The 27,183-nt window shown below is 40.9% G+C and overlaps 1 protein-coding gene across 8 annotated transcripts in view; it reads left to right on the top strand.

Annotated features, from left to right (window-relative positions):
• The window catches only part of PTPN13 (protein tyrosine phosphatase non-receptor type 13), a 190,446-nt gene that overhangs the window by 110,224 nt on the left and 53,039 nt on the right, over window positions 1-27,183 (top strand). For 7 of the 8 annotated variants that reach the window (XM_026660493.2, XM_026660494.2, XM_026660496.2 and 4 more), the window contains exons 8-15: window positions 7,959-8,054; window positions 11,190-11,289; window positions 20,813-21,035; window positions 23,278-23,352; window positions 23,461-23,635; window positions 24,881-25,034; window positions 25,180-25,318; window positions 25,872-26,024. In XM_026660493.2, the coding sequence (XP_026516278.1) occupies window positions 7,959-8,054; window positions 11,190-11,289; window positions 20,813-21,035; window positions 23,278-23,352; window positions 23,461-23,635; window positions 24,881-25,034; window positions 25,180-25,318; window positions 25,872-26,024 (1,115 nt within the window). The remainder of the gene's footprint in view (window positions 1-7,958; window positions 8,055-11,189; window positions 11,290-20,812; window positions 21,036-23,277; window positions 23,353-23,460; window positions 23,636-24,880; window positions 25,035-25,179; window positions 25,319-25,871; window positions 26,025-27,183) is intronic. The other variant, XM_026660490.2, reaches the window with a different exon arrangement.

The raw sequence follows: 27,183 nt of genomic DNA, 5'->3' as shown, positions 1-27,183 counted from the left end.
ATCTCCTTGCTTATGCACTGAAGGGATCTTGTGGCACAAAAGTAGGGAAGTACAGATAAGCACTGGTGTTGTAGCATACTGTGGATGAAATGGGGAGGCAGGGAAGACAGAGACCAGGGATCCTGAATAGCAGAAGTTGATCTTGCTGAATCCAGGTATGGAGAGGCTAGGAAAGTTAAGAAAACATCCCATGGATGTTTTTGTTAAATGTGCAATCTGGAAGCATTTGAATGCTAAAGAATCCGAACAGCCATCTTCAGTTCTTCCCTCTCTCTTTTATTTTCAATTTTTCTACCTTTATCCCAGTTGATCTGGCCCTCCCTTTGTGCTTCTCAGTGTCTTCTTGAAACAACCACTAGGTGTGACTGACAACATTTTGTATGGCTAGGAGTCTGGTCTCTGTCTCTTCCTCCTCTCACTGAGTTCTCTTCTCTGTCCTTCCCCCTGCCCCTCTTGCTCTGTCATTCATTCTGCCCTCTTTCATTACACCTTTCCCTTATTTTCAGTCTGTTCCCTGGCTCCACCACCATTTTCCCCTCTCAACCTACCATAGTAAAACAAAACTTTTTATGATACCTTTAGGCTTTCACCCATTAACTAGTAAACTACTTCTGTGGCCCCTCTGATATTTTCCATGGTGTTGGAAGCTCTCTTAGGCTGCTTTCACACAGACTACTGCCAGCTCTCACAATTTTCTTGTGAGTCTTGTGACACAGGATTTTTTTCTTAAAGCCCCAGCTTCTGGAGTCATGTGATAACACAAGAATCTCAGCTTACTTTTTATAACATGAAAGTTTCTAGCTATCCTGATTGTAGAGAAGAGCTGGAAGAACATGACCCATAAAGGCTTGAAACCCAGAAGGCAAATGAGAAGAATCCAGAGTTTTTAAAATCATGATTTTAAGCCAGTCTCATGATTTTTGTGGCCCTACTCAAATTTGTTTATTATTTGAAATTAGCAATACTGCATATAGGTGGGTTTGCTTCTGCGGTGCTCTGCTTCTGTAAGAGAATAGCAGCTCAGTTGGAGCAGCACTCTGCCTCCAAAAAGCCAAAGGACTAATCCACACTTCTTTGGCTCTACTCCTCACTGTTGGGAGGAGAATTGGATAAAACTGGTTTCCTTTAGTGTGGTTAAGTAAATAAGGAGTACTTAAGTGAACCTATTTCACACCAGAATTACTAGTTTCTCATTTGTACCTAATATCAAGATATTTTACTCTTATTACTCTCGCTGAGCTTTTGAACTTTTGGCATTTGCAATGAAAACAAGAATCCAGGCAAAGTATTCTGTGAAACTGCACCATTGATGCTACAGTCCTCTTACCTGTGAGCGTGGCTGATTAAATGCTTGAGTTGATGAGTTGTGCAACTGAAATGTTTTCATGCAGGAGCATGAACCGCACCTTGTTAATGAAATAGACTCATCACATTACAATCTTTTTATCAGCTTGCCCTTGAGAGTTGCAGTTTTAGGTGCAGTGTTGAGTGGGGTGATGCAGAAGTTGAAACACACAATGTGAAAGTTGAAGGAAGGGTTTTGTCACGTATGTCAATCATTCCCATGCGGAGTGAGGATATTAATGAGAAATAGTACTTGCATTGTTGCTAATTTTTAAAGATGGGTTTTACAGGTGGGTGTGAGCTGCAAAATTCAGATTCCCATTCAGATAATGAACCCTTTCCCCATTTTTTTTGTGGAAGAGAGGTTGGATCTCAGGTTTCGTTTCTGGGCCCATCTCCATTTTATATACCTTTGCGTTTCTATTTTCTTTCAAAATGTGCAAAGTAGTTACACTGTCCACTGTAATGGCCTTAATCTGGTATTCTTGAATTACATAGTTCAATACAGAGTTTCAGTATAGCTATCTCAGAAACCAATGTCACTCCACTTCTGATTCTGAAGACCCACCTGATTTATCCAGTCTGTGTTTGTATAACTTCCCTGTAGCAACTACAGGAAATGGAAGAGTGATATTAGGAACATTTTAAATCTCTCTTTAAGATGTCTTTTAATGTGCTGTAGCAGCTTGAAACAAGGAGAAGAAGCCCCATGTGTCCAGACAGCTCTCAGCAGACAACCAGCAAGTGCACTGTAGACCACCAAAGCGCCACAGACTGCACAGTGGAAACCTCTGGTCTAATCTGGAGCTGGTCAGAAAGGTGGCTGGGGTTGGAATAAAAATGTTCATGAATTGGCTGGGAGGTTCCCCACAAAAATGTCAACACCATTCAGCTATAGACTAAACAGTTGGATCCTTTTATGAACTAATCTTACGAAGGCAGTGAAATACATATTTTGTCTTCCAATCCTTCAGTTACTCTATTGTACATAGGTTTAGTTAGCAGGAGATCTGAGAGTTTGCTATAAATGAGGAATGTAACGTATTGTTTGCGTGTAACAGCAAAAAAGGCCCTGTTCAGACATCTCACAACTACACGTGTAATCCTCATGCTTAAGAATGGTTTAAAAAAGTTAGTGCTGGTCAAATGGATTGTCACAATTGGTATGTCCAGTATGGAGAGGGTTGAATTTTGTGTTAGACCAGTGTTCAAAAATTATATCTTAGTGGCTGAAGAGTGGAAAAATAAAATGATTTTATATGTTGGAGATAATGTTTCATTCACTTACATAAAGAATTCCACAAATATTTTGTAAATTGGCTTCTTACGGCGGGGGAAAAAAGACGATAATTTTAAATCACAGGATTTCTGAATCATATCTGTGTGGCTGGGCACAAGGGCCAGCTTCAGCATTTCCTTCGTAATAATGTGTGCTAACATAAGTGTAGAATTATTTCGACAACTTCATGGTTGCAACAGAAAAGAAGTGACAGGTATTTTGTCAGTTTTTTAAAGGAAACACTCGTCTTAAATATCATGCACCTTTACAGTTTCTGGAAGTTTTGCTGTTGGTTTCAGTGGGAACAGAATTGGGCTTTATCTATTTTAAATTAACATATTTATTTCTTAATAGCCCTTTAAATTATTGAAAGAGTAAAAATCTTTAAAATCTGACTTATTTGTCACTTTATGTTCTTTGGTTAATTTTTTGCATTTTTGTTGATTTGAACAGTGAAAATTCAGGGAAGTTGATTTTGCTTTTCTTTATAGCCCGATTTCACTTTCAATATTTGGGTTTCAGACACTGCAATGGGATGCTTTCATTGAAATATTTTTTAAAAAAACTTATGGAAACCTTTCTAATGGCCTTAAGTTTTATAAAAGCTTGGGTTTTTTACACAATTTTAATTTGGGCCGTATTTAAATTGGCTGTCCCCCTTTAAAGGGAAAAATGGGCAGAACTCACTACGTATTGAATTTTTTTCCTATTAAATAATAGTCTTTTGAAATGGTTTAGCCATCTTTCTTAAAAAAAAGGTTTTTTTCCCTCTGCAATACTTGTTTAACTCCCCCATCTCTCACTCTCTTCCTCCTTCTCTCTATCCTTTGTAAAGCCAGTAATTTGTGTAATACTGCATTTGAAAACCTGTATCTCTGTAATTTGAGTCATGTGTTCAGGATGACAAAATTCCAGGCTAAATGTGGGTCTTTAATTTCTGTTGTGCAGTTGGCTGGGATGAGCCTTTCTGTATGTTACTTGCCTGGGCTTGCATATCTTGCCTTGGGTAAATGATGTGTCGTATTAGTGTTAAGTGCCTGTAAGGTTGTGCTTTGCTGATTTTGACAGGCAGCTTGAAAAAGTACAAACCAAATACAGATCAACCTGAGCACTGGTTTGCAAGCCATACTACTTTGTTCACTGCTGGATTGTGGCTGCTCCTTGTTGTAACTTACAGTTTCATTAACAGCTCACCGGGTCTGTTTATAAGACATTTTAATTCAAGGTGGATCTACTAAGATGTTAAATGATTGAGACATTATGGTTATTAGGAGACTCCACCCTAGTTACAACACTGAAATCTAAACATTACAATATTGCATTCGTTTATACAAGAAACACAAATCATTACACTATCCATTCTACTGTAACGTGAATATTACTGCAGAGTGGGCTTAATCCAGAAGTCTCTGTTCAGTATTTCAACATTGTTAACTCCAGGCATTCAAAACTCACAAGTTGGACCCCCCCAGAATCATGATATTTTCAAATATAATAAACTTTGGGTTCTTTCTATTTGTTTCTGGTTTTGAGCCTTTCAGAGGGACATGGTGTGAAGACTTTCTAGCCTGAGGGGTTTGTGGAGTACAGTCCTTTGAAACTTGCTTTCATTTTTAAAATGAAAGCTAAGATTCTCACATAATCAATCAGATGATGCCAGGAGCTGAGGCTTGAATTTGAAACTCTGGTTTTTACTTATTCAGGCAAAACTCCCATTCCACTCCCAAGTTAAATCCAAATGTGGTCCATTGAAGTCAATGGGAATTTTGCCTGAGTAAGGACTTGAGAAAAGGACTTCATGATTTTGCCCAGTATTACTGTATACTGGATCCACTATATTATTATTATACTGTAGTGTAAGCAAATTTACAATCTAGAGGTGTCCAGTCTATGACCTTTGAGGATGCCTCAAACTGAAGCATCTGGATCAGCCCTGTCACCATAGGGAGGTGACAAGGGGTGCAGCCTCCTCAGCGGCTTCCCATCACTGCTTCACCTACTGCCCCAGGCCAGGAACAGCTCTGGTGTGAGTTGGCAGTGCTGGAAGAAGCTGCTGTTCCTCTCTTCTGCAACTGCTTAGCAGCTTCCTCACTGCTGGTCTGCCCGCATGCTAGGTTGCAGAGGGAGGAATGGGAGAGTAATTCTGGCTATAAGAGCCCCATGGAGAACAGGATAGGAGCCCAACTGGCTTTACCTGAGCCTAGCGGAGTCCCTAGGAAAGGTGGGATCCCTCCCAGCGCACAGCCACTCAGGACAACCCAGCAGAGGGGGAAATGAAGCTGAGAACTAACCGCGGACAGTTCTGATTCCCTGCCCTGAATCCAGGGACCATACGCCAGCTGGGTATAGCCAAAGAGCAGCACTCTCCAGCTACTCCCCATCCTGCCTTAACGTGACCCTCCCCAGCCCTGGCGGGCTCCCCATGCACCAGGGGCTGTGGCCTGTGGGGAAAGAGTTTCCCTTGCCAGCTGGTGAAAGGTGGGGCAGCCTGGCCCCTCTCACCCAGTGCTGGCATTATTTTGAGCTTTTTGCATATTTTGTTAATAAAACCAGCCTTGAAGAAAGAGACCTAGACCAAATGGTGGTTGGAGCCTTATTCTGTCTTCTGTGGCTGATGAGTGTGCCCACTAGTTTGCTGCTGAGTTTTAACTCCTTCTAACAGGCCAAATCAGCAATAAAGCCCTACATTCTGCTGTCCCTTAAAGGAAAACACCACTGCAAGCCTTACCTTGTGTATCTGGTTTTTATCCTTTGAAAATTATTTTTTTGCAAATGTGTATATACCCTGTGACACCCTTTCCTCACCCCCAATAACTCCTTTTTATACTCCTCCGAGCCACAGTTCTCAGTTTGGGAAACCCAGATTATTGACCAGATGGACTATTAAAACCTTTTAATTTCCCCCCCTGGAGTCAGCTTAACACACTTGAAAATCTATAATGAACAAGCTACTGATAAGAGGGCAGTGGTTTGCAGTTCAGTGTTTTGGTACCAGTTTTTTGGTACAGTAGCTCTGCCAGCCTCATCAGACTGAAGTCTTGCTTGAAGCATAGACAAGTGGACTTGTTACAACCCCAGACAAAATCTGCCTGCACAGAACAACTTGCAGAATCTTTCTTTTCTCTATTCATGGCATTTTGTATTTCTTACATTTCATTTACCTTGCAAACTAGTCTCTTTCCCTCTCTGGTTCTCATGCATTCAATGCAGCAGTGCTTAGGTAGCAAATACTGATGAGAATGTTGTATATACAAATAAGAAATATTTTCACAGATTTATTATTATTGTAGTTGTTGTTCTCAATTGCAGGAAAGCCTTCCCAACAGGAATATTGGTATGTTAGTATTTAGTGAAGTTTGTTTTTAAAACATGGTCAACATATTGGGTCAACACTACCTGACCCAGTATCCCTTTGAATCTTATAATGCTGCAGGACTATGTATAACAGTTACTGTATCGGAAACACTAGATCCACTCCTTGCAAACTATTGAGGCAGAAAACTCTGCAATTTTCTGTCTTCGAATCCGTTGCTTAACATGAGCTATGAGTGTTGCTATAATTGGTTACTATGTGTGAAATAGCTAAATGTTACTGATTGTAATATACAGAAATCTTGTTAAACTCATTATTTTTCTATATTCAGGCAACCAGCTGGGATGAACTGAGTTGCTCTGTCCTTTTGAAAAAAGACTAAAAAGACTTGTGCACTCTCTCTCTTTAAGGAGTTCGTATTAAATTGAGGGTAGTTAACTTTTTTGAGGAAAAAAGTATATTTTTGACATTTGGGCTAAGGAAGTAGAATCTTTTCTTTAAGCCTGATGTATACGTTTAAATCAGTCTGAACCAGTATTAATTGAATACTCTTCTCAGTTCTTCATACCACCCTCCCCACATCCCTTATGCCAAGCCATTTGAACTAGGAAGATTTTATTTATTTAACTTTCAATCAGAGAAACTATTTGAGCTTTGCTGGAGCACACTTCAATGTGAGAGTGAGACACAGATGAGAGATGTAAGTCTAGATCAGTCATGGTTTATGGTAAAGACAGTAATCTTATTCTGAACACTGTTGAAGGAAAACAAGAAATAGCGTGTGATTACTACACCACAGGGAAAATAATACTATGTAGATGTAACATTAATGTTATATTGCTTATTAAATAGAATAATGAGCTGCTCCTAATCTGAGGGATTTATTAAAATTCTATGTTTAATGGAAATTAACAAATTCTAAAGCCTAAAGTAAAAATCAAACACATACCCTGAACTATCCCCAGGAGATAACTAACATCTGCCAGCTTTATCACAGTGAGCACTCTGGACTTACTCATTTAACCTCTTCAGAGACAAGGTGTGTAGCGGGAAAGCAAAGAACACAGGCTTAGTGAGGGAATTTCTTAATTTCACTGACTTTACTCTTAAAGCACTGCAGAGTTACAGATAATTGAAACGGACAAAGTCCTGAGACACACCCTCTTCTAGTCCGAGCTCACCTTGTTTATGAGTCTGAAGTTTTTCTGTGTTTCAGGCCGGGCAGCATCCCTCCTGCCCTCTCTCCTGTGTGTCATGGTGGTCGGCCCCCTGCACAGAGCAGACCCTGCTGTGAAAAACCACCCTTTTCTGTGCCATGTGCTCAAACTGAGAAGCTCCTGATCCACCAGTCATGCTTTCCCTGCCTGTCCCTGGTGGGCTTTCATGTTGAAGGATCATTATGTCATGGGGGTGGTCCAGTAGTTGGCTCATTCAAAGAGATAACCCCAGATTGCTCCATGATGGTCCTTCAACATGATGTAAAAAAAAAAATCCTGTCTCAGGCACAGGGCAGCTGTCTGGGATGCAGTACACGACCAGACTAGGGAAACCTCAGTGCCAGTATTTCCACACGTCGTATAAAATACAGTACATACCATCATATCCCACTCTGCCACAATAATATTTTAATACATATTATTTTGTTTTTATTACAGAAATGTCTAAGAGTCCCCTTCCCCCCAGAAAGGCCCCATTGTACTCAGTACTGTCTAGCTTTGGCTTTAATTGAACTAACAATGATAAGTTCAATGTGAGAGTCATTGTAGAAGAGAGTTTGGAAAGAGGGGATCTGCTGAGAGATTAGAAGGAGGGAAGGGGGACTGAATAGTGTGCAGGATCAAGGAGGATATTCAGGCAGGATGGGGCAGCACAATATTCGGTGACTGTTCTTATGTTTTAAAACTGTGGCCACAGAAATGTTTAGATGTTCTGAGGGGGTCGCTTAAAATACTTATTCACATTTGATTTTGCCTAAGAATTTTTGCGTCTTTGCTTTCCTAACACTTTGCTTTCAACTTTTAGAACCTTTGAGAAGGTACAAATCTTACTACAGTGATGTCTATAGTACCTCCAGTGAAAGTCCATCGATTACTTCTTCTGAGCCAGATTTCAGGCAAGGTAAGAACTGTGACAAATAAAATAAAGACCAACTCAAAAGAAAGTAAACAAATGCACACACATGGAAGATTTAAAACAAAATCCAATGAGTACGCAGAAAACAAAAAGTCAAACTGGTAAATGACTAATTAGCAGTAAAATATTAGCAGTTTGAATTGAAAGACTTTGTGACAGGGAAGTATATAATATAGCCAGCACCGCACAAAGTTTTTCAATTCAAACCGCTAATATTTTACTGCTAATTAGTCATTTACCAATTTGACTTTTTGTTCCGGCTTTGTTTATGCAATCACAGCAAGTGATTTACTCTCTCAAGGTTTCGCACATTTATTTTCTCTCTCTTCCAATTGTCCTGAAGTAAATACCTTTGTTGTTCTTTGTAATACCCACTACAAAAAACGCCTGCTTTCAGCTGTAATGATGAGTAGCACTCGCTGACCATGCCAACAAAGTAATTTTCTTTAGTAGTGTGTTGTGCAGTGTGGCTGTGCAGATGGGTGCTGCCTTCCCATCTGGTGTGCAGCTGGCTGGCTTTCTACTTGGCCTAGCCTCCAGATTGCCCTGAGTCGCACAGCTCAAGCTACTGAGGCGAATTCATGAAGTTCCGTATTGTGCCGTCAGAGCGCCTCTTGTCCAAAAAGATGCTCATACACAGGGCGAGTTCAGAGTGTCTACAAAGCCTGCAACTTCAGCCCTGAGAGGAAAGGGCCCCTACCCAGGCACTTTCTGCCCTTCCGAAGTTGCAGTCTGGCCCCTACAGGGCTGGGAGATGGAGGCACATGGGGAATTCCCTCTTGTCCCCACAGGGAAGGTGGGGATGAGGGTGATTGATTGGGGCCTGTGGATGAAAGCCTGGCTGCAGGACTACAGAGCCTGGCTCTTCAGCAGCAGAGCAGCCAGCTGGCTGCAATTTGAGATTTCTCACAGCAGGGTGAGCCCCTATGAAATTTGCCCAGCATGTAGGGGCATTGATTGGTAGGAGGGGGCAGAGCTGCTGAGGAGCAAGAGGCCTCCTGGAGCAGAAGCCCCCGCTTCCAGCCATCACTCTCCTGCCTCCCTACCCTTCCCCCCGAGCTTCCTTCCCTTTTTTACACACACACACATGCCCTTCCCCCCTGAGCTCTCTTCCCTTTTTTACACACACCGCACACACGCACATGCCCTTTCCCCCTGAGCTTCCTTCCCTTTTTACACAACACACAATCTGTACGCACGCGCACACATGCTCTTCCCCTCTGAGCCACCTTCCCTTTTTGTGTACACACACGTACCAGAGCCCTCTCCCCTCTGCACGCACCATACCAGAGCCCCTTGCCCTTTTACCCACAGACGCCCTTCTCATTAATGCCACTTTCCTTCCCCCCCCCCCCCCGCTAACTACTCCGTTTTGTATTTATTTAAATTTTGTAAAGGCAAGCAATGTGAACTCTAGCTCCTGTTCAGCCATAATCCAGATGAGAATTAACAGGAACTTTCCATTTAAATTAGACAAGTTACAGACTCAAGCCATTGACATAGTTCAGTGGCACACACCAAAATGTGACAGGACGTCATAAATGTTTCTTGTAATTTGAGTTAACATATCGTACATAATAATGGCTGCTTCATTGTGTTTCTTTTTCATGCCCTGTCTAAAAACCTGAGATGTATAAAAAGGATGTTATAATTAGAGCTGGTCGGGAACTTTTTTGAAACTTTTTTGTTGGGAAATGCTGATTCATCGGAACCCAAACTTTCTGCAGAAACGTATTACTTTTGATTAATTTTTTGTAGGGAAGGTTTCTCAGGCCTGGGATGGAATTTCTAGTCAAAAGCAGAGAGAGAAATACAGAGAAATGCCTCTGTGGTTAGGGTACTCACCTGGGTCTACTATGTCACAGGTACAAGTGCTAAGCACCAAGCTACTAGCTGTTCTGGGGTGGTCTCTCTTTCTGTTTCAAAAGGTCTTGGTTTTGTTCCACATCAGAACAAAAACATATGGAAACCTCAAAATTTTTCACAAAATGGAATTCTTGTTTTCTGGCCAGCCCTAGTTATAATCAAACACTTTAGGATTTCTTGGGCCTTTATTTTACTGTGGAGTCTGGAAGTACTTAAGTCTATTAAGGCCTAAAACAAATGGACACAAAAAAAAGGAGAAATTTGCATGTGGTACTTCAAACATCAGTTTTTTAAGAAGGGGGTATGTAAACCAATAAAGTTTGGGAACCACTTAGATGGCACAGCAGTAATCAATGACACATATCTGAGAATGCTGCTGCTGTTTTCATATACTTAGGAAATATATTCTGCTGAGGGCCATCCCCTCTTGTTGAAGACAGTGGGAGTTAAAAGTAGAGGTCTCTGCATCTTGCAGAATTGTGCCCTAACTGCAGTATCTCTGATGTTACTACACCTCTACCCCGATATAACACGAATTCGGATATAACGCGGTAAAGCAGCGCTCTGGGGCGGCGGGGCTGCGCACTGTGGCAGATCAAACCGAGTTCGATATAATGCGGTTTCACCTGTAACGCAGTAAGATTTTTTGGCTTCCGAGGACAGCGTTATATCGAGGTAGAGGTGTATAAGTAAATATTGACTTTCTCATGGAGACCACATTAATAAATAGGACTTCTGTTGTCAAAAAGGAGAATCCAGTATTTCATAAACCATGGAGAGGGAGAAGAATCCAGGCAAAAATAAAAAGTGGAAGCTCCACAAGATAGTGATTTTTAACTCCCTTGTTCTGAGTCAGATAATCTTTACCAGCTGCTGTGAAACTATTCCAGGCACATGATAACTTTCTACATATCAGTTTTGCCTCTTCATATTCAGATGACAATGAAACATTTGAAGGTAGAGAAGTATATTAACAATTCTGTATTTTAAACCCCTTGCAAACCTGTTTCTTCAAAGGATAATGCAGCAGCTCTCATCAGAGGGAAAACAATAGGATCTCTTTGAAAACTGAAATTGACTTCCTAATGCCAGTTTCTCTAATACTGTAATGCCATTGTGAAGTGCATATGAAACTGATCCTTTCTAAGTAATCTCATGTGTCTGATAAATCCTTGAATTTTAGGTAGGATTCTTTTACATGGTTTCTAGCCCATTCAGGTATTAATTTATCTGTGTTTCCTTTTTATGTGCAAGTGAGAAGAAATGAGGGTTTAAAGAGAGATGACTCCGGTGCTGCATTACCAGGAGCTGATGATATCTCTCCATCAAGTCAAGTTCATCCTCTAAGGTCAAGGTAAACTGCTTGAAATCATCATATTTTACAGTCCTGGCTCTTTCTCACAGTAATTATTCTTTAGTTGCAATCAAATCATTTATTTCACTATCTGTCCTAAACTTCCATTTCGTGTTGCAAGTAGTAGTAAATCACGTGCCCTATTCTGCTCTAGAGGTGGCAGCATTTCAGCAGTGGGTATTGCTTCCAATAGAAGTCTCATGACACATCCGGGAAGAAATGTAATCATGGCAAGTAAGAGTCTGATTAATGGAAGTTGGGTTGGGCCCTAAATTATTGTCTTAATTATCAGAGGCTCAGGTAATATCTTCGGCTAGGAGGTATGGTAATCATTTTTTACTTCAAGCATGCCTTTTTAAAAAAGCATTATTGAAAATGTCGACACACTGAAGGACTGTAGCAAAATTGTTCATTTTTGGATCATTCCCTTATTATAATGTGACTGCTGAATGAGTCAAAGGGCCATGCAGCAGGATAGTTACTGCAGACAGCAGACAGATGACTATAAGGTATTGTTCATTGTCTGTACAGGTAACACCAAACATAATTTTAAACTGGCTGGTAGGGCCATTTTATCCATGGTGTACAGTCACCAGAATGTATCATACTGTAGAGTGGACACTGTTTCTTCCTAAGACAAGGTGGGTGAGGTAATATTTTTATTGGACCAACTTCTGTTGGTGAGAGAGACAAGCTTCTGAGCTGCACAGAGCTCTCCTTCGGGTCTGGGAAAGGCACTCAGAGTGTCACAGGTAAACACAAGCTGGAACCGATTGTTTAGCATAAGTAGTTCACACGTATTTCCAAAGACCATTCAAGGCGAAGAGGCCTCTTAACACCCCTTCAGTCATAGGGAGGAAAGGCAGGGAGGGGAAAAGAGCTTTTGAGGGGGGCTGTTTTTAGGTAGTAGATTGTTGTAATAAGACATAAATCCAGTGTCTCTTCAGTCCATGATTTTTAGAGTTGAGCAAAGTTATGAATTTAAGCTCCCAGGCTCATCTTGTGAAAGTGTTGTGCAGGTTTCCTTTGAGGATAAGGACTGATAAGTCAGCTACAGGCTATGCCTGCACTGCGCACTTCACAACAGTGTGGCAGTGCCACTGCAGGCACACCGTAGTAAGGTGTGCAGTGTAGACGCTCTTTGTCACTGGGAGAGAGCTCTCCCAGCAGCTTCATCGCTGTGAGAGTGTCTCCCGCCGCCGAAGCTCTGTCCACACCGGCACTTTTCGTTGTTACAACTTTTGTCATTTGGGGAGGTGTCTTTTCCACACCCCTGAGCGATGAAAATTTTAATGACGGAAGTGAAATGTAGACATGGCCATAGAGTGATCTCTCTGTGAAAAGTGTTCACCCACAGGTGATAGGGCGTTTTGTCTTTTATCGTTTTCCTGTGTGAGTTTATTCGAGAGCATAGTGACTGGTTGCACCCACATAGTTGTTGTTGGGGCATTTCGTGCACTGGATGAGGTACCCCATATGTTGTGACAGACATCTTGAAAGGCATGTTGTGAGGAGTGTTGATCATTGTAGCTGTGGAGATATGTCTGCAGGTTTTGCATCTGTTTTTCTGGTAGGGTCTGGTGTCACTTTGAGTTAATGTGTCCTGGTCAGATGGGTGCTTGCTTCTGACAATGAGCTTGAAACGGTTGATGGGTTGTTTGAAGGCCAGAAGAGAGGGCTCAGGAAAGATTTCTTTCAGGATGGGTCCTCATCAAATGTGGGTAGTAGTTGTTTGATGATACTCCCTATGGGTTCCAATGTGGGATAGTAAGGCTAGGTCTACACTACAGCGGACTTCCGACCTAAGATACGCAACTTCAGCTACGTGAATACCGTAGCTGAAGTTGCGTATTTTAGGTCGGCTTACCTGGCGGTGAGGACGCGGGAAAGTCGACCGCTACCGCGCTGCCGCCGACTCCGCTACCGCCTCTTGTCGAGGTGGATTTCCGGAGTCGACGGTAGAGCCATCAGGGATCGATTTTACCGTGTCCTCACGAGACGCGGTAAGTCGATCCCCGATAAACCGATTGCTACCCGCCGGATCGGCGGGTAGTGAAGACGTAGCCTAAGTGACAACTAGGGGTGTGCGCTCAGAGAGGGTTTTACAGAAGTTGGTCCAGTAAAAGATATTACTTCACCTACCTTGTCTCTGTAATATCCAAGGACCGACATGGCTACAACAACACTATATACAACTATTTTTCCTGTCAGCTTTCTCATTAAAATGGCATGTTATTGGTATAATTGAAAAAGCAGGTCCTACTTCATGTATCTTCTAGCTAGAGTATGTTGCAACATCTGCTATATACTAAAGGTTATATAAGAGTTTCCATTCTGAAGTGCCATTTTTTTCACTTGCTTAAAGCTTTCACAAACTTTCACCTTTCAGGCTTAAATTTCTCATGTCTCCTCTCTGCCAGATGACAAATCACTCTGGAAAGTACAACCAAAAGTGGTTCAGATATTTTTGTATAGTAAGAGAGTGGGGAAATACTGTTTTAACAACTCTTGGCCTCAACTGTTTGGGGTATATTGGTGGCAGGATCCCTGCCTCATTCTGTAAGATGTCTGTGAAAACATACGCAGGGGCGGTGCAACCCATTAGGCGACCTAGGCGGTCGCCTAGGGCGCTACAATTTGGGGGGTGGCAACCGCGGCGGTATTTTGGCAGCGAGACCTTCCGCCACCTGTGTGGGGGGCAGCATTTCAGGGCGGGACCTTCCGCTGCCTAGGGCGGCAGAAAAACTGGCAGCGCTCCTGCACATATGTATTAAGGTACAGTTTGCAAAGCAGTCCTGCCTCATCCCATGCAGAAAGGGAAAGTACATCTGGAAATGGGAGCCATTTCAGTGACTGTAGAAGGGCTCCTTAAAAGGACCAGAGAATCCCTCATGTCTAGGATGGTGTGGAGTGACCAAAGCAGAGAGCCACACATTGAACAGTGAGATGAAAATAAAAGCTGAATACCTACTTTGTGCATTGTGCACCATACACTCAGTGCCATGAATGAGGCAGTGGTCCTATGGACAAATGGGTGCTCATGTAATTAAAAATTGTGTCTTAACACATATGCCCAAAGGAGCAGAATTAAAGTTGCATGAGCAATCTTAATTTTGACATTTCCAAACTTTTCAATGCTTCATTTGACAGCTATCACATTTTTACATGTGTATTTTGTGTGAAATTATTCTGTACAAAATGTTTTGTTTATTTGTGTATGTATTAGTGTGTAGGAGACATTCTGCAGGAATTGAGTAGACACATATTGTGTTGCATGACTATATATACTTGCACACACAGTGCATGCACGTGTATGTAATGTATAGACATGTACACAAACAGTAGGTGTGTAGAATGTATTAGGGATCTGGTTCTTCTTGATGTAGGAGATTTTTGGCCAGTTCATGAGCTTTTAAGGCAAGTTTTATAGTAATCTGCTACAGATTCCTGTTTCGTGGAGTCCCATTGGAAAATAGTGTTGTATGTTTCTATGGTGTCTTTTCTTATCCTAACTCCAAATCAAAAGAGACTTTCCTACCAGAGTAAATGGGAAAAAGGAAACTATTTTCTACACAAAGAGTAATCTTATAATTTTCTACATTTCCTTTACCATCATTTTCCTCTATTTGACTACTTCTGCTGCTGCTAAGTCCTGTGAGAATTATCATAGAAATGATGGTGAAGTCACAGATTGGACATTATGACTGAACTGCAGGATAAAGCAGCAGTAGTAGGTAGGCAGTGAGAGAGTGTGAGATCTTTTGCTTTATTTACAAGGCATTTCGGATATGGTAAGTAATGTGTGATATGAAAGTGACTCAGACTGTTGAAGTGCTGCCAGCTTGACCAGTGAAAGGTCCTTCTTTAAGGCAGTGAGAACATGCTTTCTCTTAATTCACTTTATTGTCTTGCTTTCCTTTATATATCTCTTTTAAGATTAGTAAATTTAATGGTAGTAATTTGTATTATATGAAATCTAGAGGGGAAAATATTGCTTTGAAAATGCAAATCATTTGTTTTGCTTAGAGATGAGTTGAGCTGGAAAGTTCAGAGCTGTTCTGATCTTAGATTCAGTGATATTTGGATCCAGAGTTTGTTTGGGCCCATCGTTCCACTTTTGCTTAAAGTGCTATTTTCTCTGAAAAAGTACTCAAAAAGGGCAATGTTGGGTACCATGTTTATTGTTTTTAATGATTTCCATAATCTTGCTCTCTTCCCAAGTTCAGACATGGCTTTTCTAACTGCCAGCCCAGCAAATGCATCTGAGGTCTGAAAGTGAAACTGGATTCTTAAAGTATAATGATTTTGAAACCACACTTTGCTCTCAGTTATAACTTAGAAGCCCACTGAAAAGAGTGGAGCTGTGCAGATAAAACCCAGATCAGAATTTGATCCTGCAGTAGAAGCTTAGTTAACATTACTATTGATTGTATGAGGCAGAATAGAAAAAAGTTCACTCTCCAATAGATGTATGGACTTTGCAGTGCTTACAAGTGTAAAAAGTAGCCATAATTTCTTATTGACATTGAAGAGAGCACTTACAGTACAGCTCAGAGAGCAGATCTGTGAAGTAAGAAGGTGCCATTTTTACAAAAACACTTCTCAGAGTTCAGATTCACTTTCTCATATTATGGAAATTTACAGCTACTGAAGTACATTTCAGTGCCGCAACACCCGGCCCCCTGCACACACACACCTCTAAGGAGAGCAGACTGCCAGGTTTTAATTTTTTCAAGATGCTGTTCCCTACTTGGAGTTGTAAATCAACCCTGCCCTATTCATCCATCCACGAAAAATGTCCAGTTGGCTGGAATCTAGCATGTAATTGTTAGTTCTTTCTTTGTCCTGTGAGTTCAGGGTACTGTGAAGTGTATATGAATAGTTATGGTATAGTGGTCCCTTTAGCATTTGATGGCACATTTCTTTGTTTTGATTGACACTATTCAGAGATAATCTCTATACAAACACAAATCTCTGTATCTTGTTCATAAAATTCACTGCTCTTGTAGCATACCCTTAGGGGCAGCCTGCTTAATTATACTTGCAACAACCATTATAAAAGAGCAGGTTTGTAAGAGGTGCAAAACTTGGGATAATAGAAATATATAGATTGTGTCAGAAGATTGGTAAAGTTGTTCAGAATCTTCAGCCTATCAAAAGTGTGCTGTTCACATGGGCCGGTCTAGTAATAAGCTATCAGAAACCATAGGCATTTCAACTGCTTAAGAATATTTTTAATCCTTTTTGTGTTCTGTGATGGGTATTGCTAGTGTCCTCTGTCTAAGCCTCTTGGAATGGTGTCAGTACCATAGCAATGTATATTCTTCCTTTGTGTCTATTTTCCTCTTTTCTTCATTATTTCTGCTTCCTTTCTTTTTCCAGGGGCAGCAGCCGATACAGATCTACTCCCTCTCCCACTGCTGCCTTTCCTTTCCAAAAAGCAACAGAGGGTCCTGTGGCACCTTTAAGACTAACAGAAGTATTTGGAGCATAAGCTTTCATGGGTAAGAACCTCACTTCTTTAAAGGTGCCACAGGACCCTCTGTTGCTTTTTACAGATTCAGACTAACACGGCTACCCCTCTGATACTTTCCTTTCCAAGTAGCTGATAGGTTTCCATTTCCAGCTCTATCCCTCTCAGTATGTCCTATCTCAATCAGTTCTGCTCTTGATCCTTCTGCTGCACTGTTCATTAGATAAGACCTAATTCATCCCTTTCCCCAGCTTCCTTCTCTGATCCAATACCTGTTAATTTCTTGGTAAGTACATTGGGTGATGAGTTAACTCATTTCCCACTGTTATAGGAATTAATCTGCACTTGACTTGTCATCCACCAGCACTCCTAATAAGTAACTCGTTGAGATCTGACTTCAGTTCACAGACCAAGAAACAAAGGGTTGTGACTGAAAATCCAGGCTGAAATTGTGGCCCTAGGCTATGCGGTTGTACAATGTTGTAGTGCAGCAGGGGATTTTTGGCACAATCATAATATTTGGCCCTTGCAAAGAGCTATACATCTCGAAGTTCTTTACAAAAGTTGGTCAGCAGCAGGAATCCTCTCCATTTAATGGAAGGGAAATGCCAGTCTGGTGACCTATCTGCTGAATCATGCTAGCTCCCTATGTAGATCATTGCAAAGCTAGGGTCCTCTATTTGTAGTTCATTTACCTTAACAGTTAAGTCAGCTGCATCTGTGCAGGTGTTGCATTTGCCCAATATACCTCCAAGCTTTAAATGTAAAAAGCAAACAAACCCTTAATAAAAATGTGGTGGATCTGCTTAAGTGTATTATACACAGGGTGTACCTCAAAAATAAATGAATATATAGGTATATATTTTTTTCCAAATAATAAAATTAGTCACCATAGTGTAGATATATTATTAAAAAGTCATTTTTCAATTTGAGGGGCAAACAATTCCTGATATAGCCTGTTGAAACTTATCTCATATTTTCATATCCCACTTGCTAACTCTCAGAGATACTCGTGTTCAAAATGTGGCTTATCTCAACCAAAGCCCAACCTTTAACCCTTGATCCCACCCAGGCTTATATACATACTTAACTTTGTCCTTCGTCACCCAGGCAGGGGTGTATGAATTCAATGTACTCCCTTTCGGGTTGCGAAATGCACCCTGTCATTATGCAAGGCACTGCATTTAGCCATATGGAGTGGAAATCCATCAACTTAAATTTGTTAGTCTCTAAGGTGCCACAAGTACTCCTGTTCTTTTTGTCCACTGTGAATAGTTCCACAGCAGGAATGGGGAACTACTTTAATAGTTTCCCAGCAGGGGACTACTCTGTATGTAAAGATAAGCATGTGTGTAACTCTTTGTGGGACTGAGGCCTTATCTCATTACTTGACCCTGCATGAACATTCTCTTAGGTCTGCTGTAGGATGGAGCAAAGCATGGAGATGTGAGAGGGGAAACAATATAATAGAAGCTGCAGATTAGGTGATTAAGTAAATAGCTTTTTCTGTAAATATTCTATTTTTCACCCAAGCCTCCATTTAAAGAAACACACTAGTATCTTAAGCAATTTGTTAGCATGCTTGCAACTCAAAAATGACTGAATTTGCTTTTGATTGTTTAAATCCCTCCTGTTGTGAGAATTTTCTATGCCATTTAATGTCCAGAGTGAAGCAGATTTAACAGAATATCCAGATTTTATGTAGACATAGTTGCCCTATTCTTAGCATTGTATTCATTAGAATCACGGTTATGGAAAAGTAAGTATGTGTGTGTACACACAGATACATATATACACAGACACACACACACACACTTTTCCATAACATGCACCATCTGCTTAGCTGGTTTTATCTGTTCTAAATACGTCTGCTTTTTAGATCTAACAATTAATTTTTTAAGTCTAAATATATACAACAATATTCTTTTCTTGCCTTAGAAGGCTGTAAATCAGATTTTAGTGTGAAAGACTGTATTTTTATGACATGTGTTTACCCTTGATAGTAATAAATAATAATGGAAAACCTTAACTACAGTTTCACAAAAGGTGTAATTATCTGAATTCATAATTCGTTGTGGTATGTAACTGTTAAGATGATTTATTTCTATGATACTCATCACCCTAGTATTTGGTCACAATTGACATACATGTAAAGCTAACAAGAGTTTCTTTTAGAAGTATACAAAGCTCTCTGACCTTCTCCATCCCTTCAAATTTAAAGATGATTCTCAAAGATTAAAAAAAAAAGATGTTGTGAGCATGCTTTTTATTTGCTTTATGATCTATAAAGATGGCCTGAAGACGAGAGAGTGAGTGAGTGTGGATATTTTTGGGGTGTGTTTTTTTGCCCCCCCCCCCCCCTTTCGTATGTGTTTAACATCAGGAACGTCAGGGCTTGGCTTCCCTGTTTTGGCTAGGAACTGCTTGCTGGACTGGAGAATGAGTGAAATTATGACATCCAAGAGATTGGTTGGTGCCCCAGCAAGAGCATCAGGAGGCAGTGTGCCTCAGGGAGCTCTCTTGGGGACCGGGTATGTCTATAGCGCAGATGTAAGGTGTAATTGTAGTCCGGGTAGTTAAACCGGTGCTAGCTTTAATCTAGCTAGCATGAGTGAGATAGCAGAGAAGATGCAGCGGCATGGGCTAGCAACCCAAGTATATACACAGGGTCCCTGGCTTGTACTGGGGCAGCCAATCAGTGCTGAAGCCTTTGCCATTATATCTTCACTACTATTGTTACCTGTGCTAGCTAGATTTGCCAACCTGCACTACAATTACGCCTTAATTTTCAGTGTAGACATACCTTTGGAGGGAAATGCCCCGGTGTGCCCTGCCCCATTCATTTGCACCCACGCAGGGACCAGTCCCAGCAGACTTCTTATCTGCTATAGGATTTCCCTTTCCCAGCCGAGGGAGCAGGTGGGGTGCTTTTCACCAATGGAAATGTCCTGGCTGTGGGTCCCAAGGATATATACCACACACATTTGATTCCTTCTGAGTAAGCAGCCTGCAAAAGAGAAGAAATCAAGTATATTTGTACCCTTTTTTGATGTATAAAGAAGTCTTGAAAATAGCTTTTGCCCAAAAAAGTATATTTTTCCTTCTTGTGATGACTTTGTTCTTGTTTTGGTTTTGTGTTTTGGGTGGTTTGGGGTTTGGGGTTTGTTTTTGTTTTTTGACTTAAGAAAAGTAGTTCTTTCCTCTTTTTCCTGGCAGGCTCCTTGGATGGCTAGAGTACTTGATTCAGAGCTTTCTCTGCCCTCAAATGCGTGGGAGGCATTGAGTCTTTCACAAATACCACTTAGGAGAAATGTCTGTTTTTCCCCCCCCCCAGACTCTTTGTTATATAGACATTACCAAAAGCCAACAAAAGGGCAAGATTGACTTATCGGATTTTAAAAGACAAGATCTCCCTTTCCAGCAGAGTGAGCAATGTTAAAATACAACATTTTACAGGAATCTGAATGCCAAATGTTTTGAACTGTATCTGATTCGGGCAAAGCTGTTTTGTCTTACAGTCCCATCTAAGTAATTAATAGAGACTTGCTACAGAAATATAGTTGGAAGTATTATGTAAGCCTGTTAAATGCTGTCTAGTTTATGCATTCCGGATACTTTTAAATGCCAGATTTTAAAACACACTTATCCATTCCTCTTGCTGGAAAGAGAGGTCTGATCTTTTTCAGAACACTCTTAGGTTTTTTTTCCAGCTATAGATTCGTTGTTTTTTTGGTGGCATTGTGTTTTTGGTAGAGAGACTGCAATTGCACATTTATTCCCATACAATAAATGACAAACAGTGGTGGAAACTTGGAGTATTCCTGGTATTTTCCATATTAATATATTGCTGTAGGCTGTTTCAGTCCAGGAATACTGTGCCTTAACTCCTCAGTTGCTGAATAAATAAATGTCACAAAAAATAATTACACTACACTACAGATTTCCTGCTTTGTCTCATCTAGGTTCTTACTCTGTACCTATCACCATGGTGTCTTAGTGCTTAACTGTATTTTAATCATAACTGTATCTTTTTCCTCCCCTCCAACTAAGTAGGCAGTATGAAGCAGCACCTGAAGGCAACCTGATAAGCCAAGAAATAATGTTAAAGCGTCAAGAAGAGGAAATGATACAGCTGCAGGCTAGAATGGCTCTTAGGCAGTCTCGACTAAGCCTCTACCCAGGAGACCTGAGTAGGACATCAATGCTGGACATCACTAGAGACCCTCTGAGAGAGATAGCGTTGGAAACAGCCATGACCCAAAGAAAACTGAGGGTAACATTTTAACATATTTGCACTCCTAATGTTCGTTTCGGTGGAGCATTGCCTCAACTTATTTTAAAGACTGAAATTCAAGTCTATGGTGTTTAGAGTTCCAAAGTCACTTCTGTTTGTCCAGAATCGAAGCTGCCATTCACAAAATAAATATAAAGTTGGCTGGTTTTTCTGATTGGAAAGAAAGCCCTCGTGTAAGCCTTGCAGATTCTGTACCCATGCATCCTAAAACAGCATCAAGAGACCGATTTAGTTTATTGTTTTATTCTAAAACAAATCATCACCACTTAAATGTCACAGCTGTTCACTACTTCACTGCCAAATAGCACTACAAGCAATTTATTAGTGGTTGTTCATTCCTACTGTCCTGGTATGCTCTGCTTTTTTCAATCATTTTTATGGGCATTCCATATGCTATGTGTTCGAACAGCACAGAGATCATTAAGCAAACAGGACAACTGTGTCTGGCTTTGACACCAGTAGGCATCTCAGCCATTCCCATCTTAAGTACAGTTCCTCCCCTCGGTCCCCTACCCACTCCCCCCAGCCAGTTATCATTCATGATTTATAATGGTGAGAAATGCTTCTTTCCATTCAAACTCTCTGGATGCTGGAACTAAATGGGGAGCTAAATAGTGGAACTAATGGGGGCCACTACCTTTGGGTTCTGGAATCCATTTTCTCTGTTGGTTCTCCAGTCACCTGTTAATTGAATCTCATCTTCACCCCATACACGCTTCTCTCGCTCACCCTAGTCATTCTGTAGATTCTTACTTTCCCCAACAGGCCCAGGAAATCTTTTCCCCTGTCCCTCACCAGGCCAGGGAGGATGACCTGAAAACAACAGCAACTTCTCCCCTTGTAACAGGGTTTGGTTCTCTCTGTCCCCAGCAGGTTGTAAGAGGGAGCCTACCAAGGAGAAGCGGGGCCTGGGGGATTCTGCTGGCCTCTTGGCACACAGCCATAGACCAGCCCATCACTGAGTCCCTGTACAAGTTTCTCTTTCTCCTCCTGAGCTCAGGCCCTTCTTCTGCCATCTTGAAATGTAGGCAGGGTCTGAGGGTTGGAAAAGAGAAGGAGACTCAGACATGCAAATAGAGTGCCTGATGCTAAGAGGAGTCAGTCTGAGGCCCTCTGCTACTGCATGCCCTGCATCAGCTTAAAAAAATAAAACCGCTCTTAGGCCATCCCGGCTCCTGTTCATGACCCAGGATAATGTCCCCTCTGTGTCTCTCTTTGACCCACAGCACTTTGCCAAGTCGTTCATCTAGGATCTAAACTGCACAAATGCTTTCCTTTTCTAAATGAGCTACCATGTAGGCATTTGTATTAAATACTTCCGGAGAATATTGTATGTTAGCAGGTAAAACCTCAGGCCTCCAGGTATTTCCCTCTCCCCTCAAAAGACAAACCCCTGTGTAACTTCCTAAAGAGAACAGGGAAGTTGGCATATTCTAGAAGTAGTGAAGTTAACCAGTGTCCTCCTTTAATAACTACTTGGACTGAGAACTTGGTGCAGCTTTGAACTCAGGTAAAGTTATTTAGTTTACTTAACTATAAGCCAGATTCTGTTGTGTTTTTGAAACTCCTGCAATGATGACACTTACATCCCAGTCCTACAGGCTGGTCTGCACAAGGTAGATCTTTGAGCCTCATTCGCTTCAGTGAGGATTCACTCTGGCACAGGGGTCAACCTGTGCAGAACAGCATTGCAGGATCAGAGCCTTAGGTTGCATCAGGGTTTTTTGTTAGCTCATGAGTCTGCGAATGTAGTTTTTTTTATTTTATTTTATTTTTTTTAAGTCTAACTGAAGGATGGTTTAATAAAACTAAGCCTATGAATGATGCACGTCACTGGTGGAATGGGACTGTTGACGTTTTTAACTGTGTCAGAGAATGTCAGATTCCCAAACATCTGAGACATCAGGCATGGCCATCTGAAGATGATATGGCAGCAGGTTCACTCTTGCGCGTAGGAGTAAATTAGCTGTGTGTAATATTGAAATATATAAATAATGTTGTGCGGGAAATATTTTTGCCATAGCAGCCAACATAACTTAGGTCACATGGACACAGTTGAATTCTTCCAACTAACCAGGCTGCTGGGAACAATTCAGCGTACACTTCTGGGTTTAAATCAGTGTTCATTTCAACTTTCCAGTTCACCTTTTAAGAATTAATTACTTCTCAGTCTCTGGCTTTAGAAACACAAAGAGTTAATTCAGACTTCTGTGATTTGCAGAATTTCTTTGGCCCCGAGTTTGTGAAAATGACCATTGAGCCATTCATCTCCTTGGATCTACCAAAGTCAATCTTGGTAAGAAATGGTCTATTCAGCAATAAGTTGTAGTAGGAATATATTAAACCATTAATACATCTTTATGACACATGTGACTGGTCTGATACTTTATTTCACAAAATGCAGACAAAGAAAGGGAAGAATGAGGATACCAGGCGGAAAGTAAACATAATGCTTTTAAGTGGGCAGAGGCTGGAGTTGACCTGTGATACCAAAACTATTTGCAAAGATGTTTTTGATATGGTGGTAGCCCATGTTGGTTTAGTGGAGCATCACTTGTTTGGCTTGGCTAGCCTAAAAGGTAAGAACAATGTTTTAATTTAACTGTGGAGGTGTAAAGTTACTCGAGTTGGCTAAATATGCTGTGTTGGAGACCGACAAAGGAAGATTTGAGATGGATGGGAAACCAGAGCAATCATTTATGATAAATCCATTGATTTAGGGTCAGGCTCTGCCACCCTTACCTTGCTCCATGAATAGATCCATTTGCTTAAATTAGTATGGTATTACACAACCTGAATAACAATAAGAGAATCAGGATGGCCCTTTATCTTTGTTACTTTGCCTTTTCTTCTGTCCTCCAAGTTGTCTTTCACTTTGTATGTTTCTGGTCAACAGGGACCTCTTGGAGATGTCTTTGGGTCTGATCAAAATACTCTGTTACAAAATACTTTTGCTAACATTACTCTTTCTTAGCAGAACCTTACAATGCAAGTATTCCCACTGACATCAGTAGGGCTACTTGTGTAGAGAGGTATTAGTCAATATACAGGTGGCAGCACTGAGCCCTTAGTGATTCAGTATAAGAGCTGATCAGAAATTTTCCAACAGAAGAGCTTTCCACAGGAAAATGCTGATTCAGAAAATTGATTTTGCCAAAATTGACAGAAAGGTTTCCAAGGGACTTCTAGGCTTCTGACTCCCCAAGTTGCCTGTCTCCCCACCTTGTGGACTGGCAGGTTCCATATTGCGTGGGGAGTCTGGGAAACACGTAGAGAAAGTGAAATATAGTTTAGACTTTTTCTAACTGAAATTTTGGAATTCCCGCTCTGTGGAATGCTCATTCGGAATGATTATTTTAACTTCTGGAATTTCCCACAGAACAGGAATTCAGGGTTCCAACCAGTCCTATTCAGTGTGTTAAGGCTTTTACTTATTATAGTCTCTTCCATACATTTAAGCTAGGGAGCAAACTGAAATTTTCCAGCGCATACCAGGGGTGTTGGGTTTGGTAATGTAATTTTCTGACCACAAGGAAATGGATTAAGACCTCCAAACTCATTTCATGTAGGCCACCATATATCCATCACGAAGAGAAATACTTGTCTCTACATCCTGGGTTGAGTTTTAAATGGTGAAAGACTTTTTCTCCTTACTAACCACTGAGCCATTCATTCAGCTCATTTTATTGTGTATTATAATTCTCTGCTAGTTGATAGAATATTAACCATCAAGAATAAACTGCAAAATTGTAAAGCTGATCTTAATTCTGCAGCCGGAGAAAGTGTCTGTTTATGAAAATGCTTTCCTCTTACCCATGTTACAGACAATGAATTTTTCTTTGTTGATCCTGACTTAAAATTAACTAAAGTTGCTCCGGAAGGATGGAAAGAGGAACCCAAAAAAAAGAGCAAAGCCACAATCAACTTCACCTTGTTCTTTCGCATTAAGTTTTTCGTGGATGATGTCAGTCTTATACAGTGAGTAGCCGAACATTATTTTCTCATCATCCTCTTAATAGAGTCCTTCCCCATCTTTAATTTCCTCCCCCCACTTCAGGTTCTATGTGCACAATGTTAGAAGCATTGCTGAAAGGAGCAATATTGTGTGTTGTTTTCCCTCCAGGCACACTCTAACATGTCACCAGTATTATCTACAGCTACGGAAAGATCTCCTGGAGGAAAGGATGCATTGTGATGACGAGACAGCTTTACTGCTAGCATCCCTGGCCCTCCAGGCTGAGTATGGAGATTACCAGGCTGAGGTAGGATGTACATTCATCTATGAACAACTGCTATTTGTGCTATTCAATTACTGCACTTGCTCTGTGGTATAGTTCAGGGCTGAATATGTTCCAGTTCTTTGGGAGTTCAATTGATCTGCTGTTTGTAATTGTTACGCTGTTTGAAGTCTAGTGGAGAGAGAACACAGATGTGCTTTCATGCAGAGATGGGCCTCAGCCATAGAATTTCAGGTCTGAATGTTGAACCTGTGCCGTAGAATTCAGATATGGATCTGGATGTTGAACCCATTGTCCCTTCCAATGTTTGTGGGGGTTTGGATCCAGCATTGTAGTTTGGCCATTTCATGGATGTTGACTCAAACCCAGTGTCTTAGTAATAGTAGAATAGAGAGAAGGGCCAAAAATGACATTTAGCTCTAACTCTGGGTTCAGAGTCTGAGCCCCTTCCCCCCACTCAGTCTGAAAGTTCAGATCCATGGTTTTAGCAGAAGCCCATCTTTACACACAGAGACACACACAAAAGATTGTTGTTCTTATGATAACATATGAAGAATAAAAATGCTTCACTTTATAGGTGCATGGCATGTCCTATTTTAGACTAGAACATTACCTACCAGCTAGAGTGATGGAGAAACTAGACCTATCCTACGTCAAAGAGGAGCTGCCCAAACTGCATAGCACTTATGTGGGTGCTTCTGAAAAAGAAACAGAGATAGAATTTTTGAAGGTAAGTCATAACAGCTCTTGAGTTCTCTTGTATTCATGTGAGATTCCCTGTACAAGGAGCATGGGATAGATAAAAAGCCTGGAATTGAAATGGAGAACAAAGGAAAATAGTTACTCTTCTAAAACAGCGTTGGCAAGGGGCAAAAGTTATGAGGATCCGCTTAAAAGATGCAATTATTAAAAGGGAGGAAAGGAAATCGTACATGATAAGCTTTTAATGTTCTTCCTTCAGCTGTTTCACTGGGTACATTACGAAAATGTCATCAGATATTAAAGAATCTGATCATTGTACGATTATAAAGGAAACTCTTAGTTTATATATTTCCCCCTCTCTGAAATCACCTTTGTCCTAATTTGTTGACTAAAGGTTTCCCAGATCATGATATTGCAAATAACCAAAGTCTTATTGCAACTCATACTATCCATGTCTAGGATATCCTAGAGTATGGTGTCTTTCAGGACACCTTCAGTGAAGCAGGGAACATTGAAAATATCTCTCAGGCATTTAACTCCAATTTTTTTCTTTCCTTTCCTTTGCAGATCACCTTTAAGCTAGCTAGTAGTACATATTAATATACACATTAATCTGTGTTTGACCGATGACAGATTGAATACAACCATCTGCATATTTTATGATAGTTTAGAAAGGAAACAATTTTGGAAACTTAACTACACAGTTTGCTGCTACTTCTGCTATAAGGGCCCAGTCCTGCATCACTGAAGTGGATCAGTGTTTTACCATTGACTTCAATGGGAACAGTATTGACTCCTAAATGAATGTTCAGTAGTCTTACAATACACCAGTACACTATTGGTTAAAGGAACATAGGCAAGACAAACGTTTAGCATTAGGAAGTGTCACTGAAAACTGCAAACAGAAAAAAAAGAGTAACAAAATTTGATCTGCATGCAGATTAGGAAAATGGGATGTGACGGGAGCTCCTAATTCAAGGCTGTCATATTTTGGGAAGTTATCTGTCACCAGGAAGGATTAAAATTGTAGCAAAGGGATTTCCAGGTTGCATTCAGTCAAGCATATCAGAGAAGATTCATGTCCTTGATCTGCATAGAGATCTTTAGATGTTTGCCCAAATTCTCTCATAATCACAGGATTTGTTTAACCTAAGATGAGGGGGAGACAGACTTCTTCAAACTTTAAA

This window comes from Terrapene carolina, unplaced genomic scaffold, assembly GCF_002925995.2.
Source record: "Terrapene carolina triunguis isolate 2854851 unplaced genomic scaffold, T_m_triunguis-2.0 Scaffold789, whole genome shotgun sequence".
In the NCBI taxonomy this organism is placed as follows: Eukaryota; Metazoa; Chordata; order Testudines; family Emydidae; genus Terrapene; species Terrapene triunguis.
The sequence above is the reverse complement of the archived record's forward strand: the minus strand, read 5'-3'. Positions and strand labels throughout refer to the sequence as shown.